Source organism: Momordica charantia, assembly GCF_013281855.1.
Source record: "Momordica charantia cultivar OHB3-1 chromosome 5 unlocalized genomic scaffold, Mcharantia_2.0 BLBB01000005.1, whole genome shotgun sequence".
Taxonomy (NCBI): domain Eukaryota; kingdom Viridiplantae; phylum Streptophyta; class Magnoliopsida; order Cucurbitales; family Cucurbitaceae; genus Momordica; species Momordica charantia.
The window spans coordinates 7,779,376-7,787,981 of NW_028275163.1; the positions used below are offsets into that span (position 1 = coordinate 7,779,376).

The 8,606-nt window shown below is 32.8% G+C and overlaps 1 protein-coding gene across 1 annotated transcript; it reads right to left on the reverse strand.

Moving 5' to 3' along the window:
- On the reverse strand, positions 1 to 4,883 carry LOC111024883 (Eukaryotic translation initiation factor eIF2A family protein). Its single transcript, XM_022302694.2, has 13 exons — positions 4,684 to 4,883; positions 4,243 to 4,597; positions 3,862 to 4,048; positions 3,547 to 3,778; positions 3,349 to 3,417; positions 2,504 to 2,605; positions 2,304 to 2,344; positions 1,438 to 1,571; positions 1,059 to 1,122; positions 883 to 979; positions 678 to 796; positions 546 to 568; positions 1 to 452 (listed from the first exon to the last, which is right to left on the reverse strand). The coding sequence occupies exons 1-13, from the start codon at positions 4,721 to 4,723 to the stop codon at positions 365 to 367; spliced, it is 1,551 nt and encodes a 516-aa protein (XP_022158386.1). The 5' UTR covers positions 4,724 to 4,883; the 3' UTR covers positions 1 to 364.
- Positions 4,884 to 8,606: the final 3,723 nt, after the last annotated feature.

The following is an 8,606-nucleotide window of genomic DNA, read 5'->3' on the forward strand; positions in this document are numbered from 1 at the left end:
TAAACCAAACAGGAAAGTACTTTGTAATTAAACACTTCTTAAAGTAGTTTTCTAAAAATCACTCCACAATACATTATCAAAATTATTTGCAGAGTGCCAACAGACGAAACTATCATATATGCAGCTAAAGATCACTGACCTTAACGTTAAAACCATACAGGCATGATGAATAATAACTCAACTGTAAAGCCTTTTATCAAATTCAAATTTTTTTCTCAAAATTTTTTAAGGATTGATTGAATCTATCTAAAGTCTCCCTTCGCTGTCCACCCGAATCCGACATTGAAGGGCATTTTTGAGAAAGCCAAGTCTCAACTCAAAGCTCCACGTGCAAATTCTAGTATACATGGAAGCCACTGAATTTCTATGTTGTATCAGCAGCTTCGCCCGCCTTTTTCTCCTTTTGTTTCTCCCTTTTCTTCTTGTTTCGCAACGCATTCTTGCTCATCGTTCTACATTTAACTCACGAATTTGGTTAGTCCCACAATTTGGCCTGTTGAAGAATACAATAAACGAAACAACATACAGATAATGAATGTACTTACTCTTTAGGGCTTTCTCCAAGCAACTGCATTACAAAAAAGTTTGCTTATAAGATCTTGAATTGGAAAGCTCCAAACCTAATCATAATTTCTTTTCACTGGAATGAAAAGGGAGAGGAACCCAAAAATCGGTACCTCTGCCTGAATAGCAGCAGCATTTTTTGCATGTGGGGGGCGATAAGCAGCAGGCTTCTGAACAGGAGGGTTCGAAGGAGCAGTTTTCTGCGATGATTGTGAGGATTTCGACCCTTGCCCTGGATTTGGAAAACAACTAACTGCTCAATTGGACACTAGATAGAAACATAAGCAGGAAGATTTGATAGCAGTTTCAAGATGGAACCTTGTGTTTTCTTTGGTTCAACATTTAGTGATTCTACTGACTTGACTAGTTGGTCAATTTCACCAAACTTATCCGGCAACTCTGGCTTCCAATCGGCCTGCATAAAGAGTTCGCATGAGGAAAAAAGGAGCAAACATGTTGGACGTCTTTCAAAATGAAAGGCAGACAACACTTACCTGAAACAACTTGTCAAACATTTGCTTGAAGTATAAAGATCCATTGCAGTGGAAAATTTTTATCCTATACAAGGAAAACCGTGATACTAACTTAAGGCTGGCCACCAAGAATATTGAACGGGTGGAAATTGGAAATTTGAATGTCTTAAAAGTCAGCAAATATATATCATACTCGAAAAAAGATCACACAGTTATATATAATCTTCGATAGTTGATTATACAAGTTGCCAACTTAAACATCATCAGTTTTTAAGGGTTTCACTTTACAACAAAAAAATTAATAGATAAAAATTTATTTGCAAATAAGAACTTTTTGAAATTAGTTTTCAGTATATAGGAAGTTTTACACAGAAAGGTTCAATGTATAAAATTTGCATACCCATTGTCGACTTGTAGTCTTGGAGCTGTCGTGGCAGTCATGAAATAGCGTCCATCAGGGGACCATTCACTGGTAACAGAACATTCGGCTTTTGTTGTTCCGAGCTGCTTTTTCTCCTTGTAGTCCCAAAATGCCTGTTAAGGGTGATTGCAAGCAGAAGAAATCATTAATATGAGAATAAAATGTGCTTATCATTTTCTTATGTCTTGCGGGGATGAGAAAAGGCAAGAGCAAAATAATATATTATCAGTGCAGACGTGACATTCACATACTCAAAGAGAAACTTATTAACTTTAGTTTCCTGTAATATGAACTCTCATTTCCCCTTCATAATTTGGGGCATAATGTTATTTTTTGGAAAAGAAAAAAAAAATGACACCGTTCTATTGTTTGGGATAAGAATATATTCATTGAAAGGAACGCAATATTCAATATATGAAAATTGGCATCTCTGAATGTAGTCAGTCTTGGCTTGGAGGTGCATGTTCGACACACTTCCCATAATAAAAAGAAAATGAAATATTTTAACCAATGCAAATTTTCAGAAGAAGTCTGAACCTGGTATAGTTTTCAGCCAGAAAAAAAAAGGGAATAAGGGAAGGAATTAAAAAAAAAAAAAAATCTCCATTGATTTTACAAGTGTATAAAGGTTGATGAATTGAAAAGGACTTAAAGTTGATCGAATTAGACCCTGAGGTGAGACGTACCATAAAGAAAAGAAGCAGCCTTTTTATAATTTCATGCAACACATATGTAATAGATCAAACAGAAAGTACAAAGCATCAAAGTAACATGCCATGTCACCAGGTAGATTACCAAAGCCAGCTAAACACAAACAGAAAGTACAAAGCATCAAAGTAACATACCATGTCACCAGGAAGATTACCAAAGCCAGCTAAACATAGTACTGCAGGCCAAAGAATTAAGGTCACAAATCCTTTAAATTTATATTTATGCTAGACTTGAGATTATATGGTCAAAAGAACATTAATGAACTCCAGAATAGTTCCTCCACAAGCATAACATATTCTGAAGATGAAACCAGATAACATTCCAAATAGGATACATTTCCCCTTCGGATTCCATCGTATGGTATTATAGGGGCCTTCTCCAAGCTCAAGAAGAGGCTTGCACTTCTTGTCAAATACTGTTGCTCTTGCAGGCATAACTATTTTTTTCGTCAAGGAACCACAAGTGGAGGGAAAGAGAAGTCATATAGCTGGTAAGAAGTAAAGTACAAGAACAAGGACATAACCCAACCTACAACAAGATGTTTATCTAGTATCTACATTAACTTTTACTATATACGAGGTCTTTAGGAATCTATTGTTGGATTTACAACGAGTTGCATGTGAACTTTTGGTGTTGAAGAAACCACAAAGTAGAAAAGACATCCATGGTACATTACACCTTCATGGTTTCAAATAAATATAAAATAGAAGAAGCAATATCCAACAGATTTACTAATCTAGTTCCATTGGGTTAGTTTGTCTTAGAATATTCAACCATTCCACTTAGAACACAACAAACCACATCACTCATGGAGATAAAAAACACCCAGCGAACTAAAACTGAGTTCGCTTAAGATTTGAAATCCTACAAGTTTCATTAGGAATCTTTCAAATGTAATAAGGTTAGCGGTTATCTGGGGAGATTATTTGAGGTGTGCACACAGATACTTACAAATATCAAAGGAAAAACCAAAAAATAAAAAATAAGAAAAGGCAAAAACCAAGTTCATTATAATATTAGGTAAAGTAGTCTGGCCCAAGTAAGCCAGATGCCAGTGACCAATGATGTCCTAGCCTATGATGTGTATCATTAGAACAGAGTTTTCAATTTCAAACTGCAACCTACTAACGAAAGATAACATGAAACCCCCTTCTGCAGTATGGTATAATAATAGGATACATCCATATACTACTGCGAACTCTGAACCACTCTGTGACCACTGCACATCATGAACTGGCCCTTCTTTACCTGCCAAATTACTTGACAATCAGTTCTCTCTCACTCTGGAAAATTCGGAAAATTCTATGTTGGTAATTCTAATTGAAGATATTAAATGCACTGTAGTTGATATTTGAAGAAAAGGAACTTAGTACTTACGAAGTGGTACAAGTCCTTCGTGAACCCCATCTGTTGTCAAGTAGTTTAACTTTGATTCACCATAATAACTCTGGTTAGTTTTATCAACATCTGCTTGCACAACAACTAGAAGTCCAGTAGAACCGTTATTCCAATTTAGTTGCACTGTCGAACATCGAAAAAAACTTCGCCTAGCAATCGGCTGAGTTTGTGAATCTCCACAAGCAAAGATTTGGATACTGGCAGGAACCCCCTGCATAAATATAAAACAATAAACCACCCAAATGGTTGAATTTTTTAATCTCCATGGGCAGAGCTCATTAGTGAAGGACCAACCTTAGATTCAGGAACAAAGGCTGCAATGTGGGTTCCAGGCGTCCTCGAGAGTTCAATTGCAGTCACCCCCGGAACTCTTAGCCGATAGACAACTCCTTTAGAGAAATCTTTAGCATCAAAAAACTGTATCTCATTAGTAGCCATCCGACAGGCAACAGTTTCATCAGAGCTGAATCGAATTGCAGGCCTAGAGGAAGAAGAGCGTCTAAAATTGTAAATATAATGAAAAGAACAAACATTAAGAAGCCAAATAGACACCACGAAACACAAGTTCAATAACCCACAAAGGAACCAAAGAATTACAAGCCGCATATGAGAAAGCCTAAGCCTCAGCTATCAATCTACCAAAAAAGATGGTCTGAAAGACAAGACAACGCTCACCATGACACTTTTGTCATATTCTTCTGAAACTGAGAGTACACAAGATCACCAGTAGCAGCCTTCCACAGAACAACATTCTTCTCCTGAGGCGTTGAAGATTTCTGGAAGGTCTGGAGATAAGTCCCACACGGTGACAAGGTAGCCGCAAGCAAGTTGGGTACTTCAAAAGATTTAATCTCTCGGAAATCGCGGCATTCGTAGATGCTCACAGTTTCGGACTTGGTAACCAATAATTTGGATCCGTCTTCACTGAATTTTGTAGTCGTGCAAGCAACCCTTTGTAGCTTGTTGGCACTGGGCTGGTTGTCGATGAATGGGGGGCCATTCCAGATTGAGAAACCTTCCGATCCTCGAACTGGCAGGAAGTTGACGATAAGGATATTGTAAGAGCAAAAATGACCAAAAAGAAACCCCAAAACCCCAAAAAAGAAAAAGAATTACCCAAAATCTCCAAAGCCGGTGGATGTTCGGAGGTAGCCATGGAAATCAAAGACGAATTTTGATATGGATTTGAAGGTTATTGACAGTAGACGAAATTCCTGCAAATAGTTCAGTTCGGCGACCCAACGGAGGGGCAGAGCCGAAAAGAGAAGGGTGTCAATCAGGGCTGATGAATTTACACATTTCCGGAGAAAATTACTCCATAATTCATTTTCAGGTTTTTATTTATTTATTTATTAAAGTATGACTTAAATATTAAATCGAACCATCAAGCTTTTAGATAATAAGCTATCCTCGATGTGGGTATACCTTGGTTGAATTTGAGGGATGGGGGATCCACCTTGTAATTTCATGATTGGAGATATATATCAATTACCGATGAATTATAGTCGCCTTGATCATCATATAATGCTTTAATTGATCATATACTTGACGGTTAAATTTTAAAATAATGACATTTTAAAAAGAAATTACAAAAATAATGTTAATTTAAAAATAATAACTAAATAAATGTAAATTAAATAAATAAATACAAAAGTAACTTAGGTTTTTGAAACCATTGACAAAAATAGGTTAGGTCAAAGGAGGGGTCAAAACTCGCATACAATGGACGCTACTTTCGTGCAACGTGTATTGTCTATGTGGCGAGTGGGTTGTCGTTGACGTGGAAGTCGCGTACATCGCCTGCGACTTCCACATATTTTCCTTTTTTTTTCCGCTAAAGTCACAGCTGTTGGCTACACATGGAGCCACGTCAAACCGAAGTCGCAGCCGTTAGTGGAATCACGGCCTAGGACCGCGATTTCGTCCTAAATTGCAGTCGACGGCCGCGATTTGGTGAAATCGCAGCAACGGCTGCGATTTACCTACCCTATTTTTGGAATTATTTTTGGAATTACCTGCCCTTTGTCATTTGTTTTTAAAAAAGTAATTATTTTTTAAAAAATTCCTATACTTGCTTAGTTGATATTATAACGGAAATACAAGTTTATAAAAATAAATATTATTGATAGGGGATACTCATCTTTTATTAATTTTTTATTCTTACAAGTAGGAAAAAAAATAGAAAATGAGATTATTTTTACTTTTTAAAAAATAAAAAAGCTATCAAAATTTTATTGGTAGTCAGCACAATGAGTACTCACGGTTAAAGTATTGTTTTTTTTTTTAATTCAACATTTGAGTATTGATAACATTTGAGTATTGGTAGTCAACAAGAAAATGAGTACGAAAATGAGTATTGTTCAAATAGATGATAAACACTTAATCTGTTAAACTATACCTGAATTGGTGTGGGATAAGAATTTGAACGGATGACTTTTAGAGAAACAAATATATAAATACTTTAACTAAACTATATTCGAGTAGAACTAAGAGTAGTTTGAATTATGCTTATAAACCAATCTTAACATAAGTTAGTAGTTATTTATACTTTCAAAGATAGTAAGTCTCATCTCTATAATTATAATGTAATATTCTAAGAAAAAAAAAACTAAATAAATTATTTTCCTCCATGGGATCTAAAAATATAAATAAAATTTGTTTATTTATATAAAATTGTGTAGGGTAGAAAAAATAATCTAGTATGCTGGTCTATAGTCATCTTAGTTTGAAAATTACTAACATGAGGTGCTTAAGCCTTCCTTCCTAGGTTAAAAATTAGGTAATTTGTAATCGGTGGTAAACGGTTCAACTATATTTGCAACTATGAAATTTTTATTTTCAGAATTTTTATAATTTCAATTTTACCCTTCATCAGCACATACATATTGCAGATATATTAGAAATATATTAGAGTTATATCATAATCAAATAATCATATCAGACATATATCAGTGGCATAACAACAGTATATCAGCACACAAATATCCTAGTTATATCAACATGGTAGATCAAATGTAAAACAATGATGCAGATCAACACATACATATAGTAGGTATATCAGAAGTATATAATAGGTATATAAGTCAAGCATGGGGAACGAATTCCAAATTCGAAAATTACCGAATCACTCATTTCCTAATAAAAAAGGGTGGAAACGACACAGAATATTATCAACAAATTGGTAAATATAAGATTAAATACAAAGTATCTTACAATCAAGTTCATTGTCATATCATTCAAAATCTAAAGCAAATTGTATTGTAATATGAACATAAAAATCTAGCAGGCATTATATTAAATACAAGTTTTCATTCCATAAATCTTTAATTCAAAACTAGGTTGATCATTATCAATCCTCTTTCTCGGGGATCGTCATGTCTTAACTTTTTGTTTTTATAAAGACAATACCTTTAATGTTGGTTTAATCTGTCTTTTTAAACATGCATGGTCCACATCAACCTTGTCTACATTAATTTTAGCTTTCTTTTTTCTTGTTTGCATCCTTGTTTCAACCTGAAAAAAAATAAAATTAGTAGATATATTAGTAAATTGATGGTATATCGATGATAAATCAAATAGTAATATTTCATAAGGTAAATCAATAGTAAATAATGTGTAAATCAATAAGGTAGATCAGGACATACATATTAAAAGTATATTAGAGGTATATCAGAATCAGATAGATAGATAGATAGATAGATATATATATATATATATATATATATTTATTTATTTATTTATTTATTTATTTATTTATTTATTGGCTATAATTGCAAGTACCTCTAAAAATTACTAACATTATTTTTGTATGACAAAATATAAACCATATTGGTGGATATTGTTCATCAACGTTCATAGGAATAATGATAACATAACTTTTTACCTATGCTCACCAATTCATTAAGAAAATATCAAAAGAATTATCTTTCAAGTGTGACATGAATCTGATAATATTTTGGTCGGTTCAAAGTCGTAATTTCCATAAAATAAAAATAAAAAATCTAACCATAGTTGTCTTGTTTCTTGATTTATCTTGAATTATGAATTGTAACTTTTTTTTTTTAATGATAGTCAAAAGCAACACCAAAATCTATAATGTTTCAATATGATATTACAGTAGTAGAAAACAAATTTATAAAGCTTTTCGTAAAAGTTAGGTTTTTTTTTCATATATATAAGATCATAATATTTAGACAATTAACTACATTTCAACTATTTCATCTTTATTGGAATTATCATATGAATCTTTTAAGGATAATTTCATTAAATAATATTTATTAATACATAAAAATAATATACAATTAAATAGTCATTGTGCACTTAACTCAGCGATTAGAGCATCTTAGAAGTTCAACCATCTATTCTCACATTTTGTTGTATTAAAAAAAAAAACAATATAAAATTAAATCATAAACAAATTTTACATAAATATTTTAATTCGACAATTAATTTAATTCATTAAACTTTATTTTTGTTGATAACAAAATAAAACTAAAAAATTTTCCTTGCGAGTCGCATATGTTACGATTAATTCCTACTAGGAATATTTTTTTTTCATGACCTTCTCATCAAAGATAGGTGTCTTAACCATTTGAACTATGATTTGGCACCGACTGTTTTTTGTGTTAGAGTTTAATTCTGAATAACAAATAAGAAGAAGAAAATTTAGGGCTGAAAAAATTCAAAAAACAGAAAGAAGAGGGGCTAAAGGATTAGCTACTGGATTCCGTGGGATGACACTACAAATAACTCGTGTTTCAATATCACTTTCAGTTTTTATAAAAACCCATTTAAATTTTTACCCATATTTTAGAAACTACTAGTTTTCAAATTTTTACTTAAATTTCAAAATATTTTTGAAAACTAGAGAACTAAAATAGAGAGACATAAGTGTTATAATGAAACCTTAGCAACTTATAATCATTAAAATTAAAACCTAACTCAGATCCAATTATGCATTTCATTTTCATAACAAGAAAAAATGTCCAAATTACTGAAAATTTAGGCACTATAGGCATCTATTGTTTTCATTCAATCTA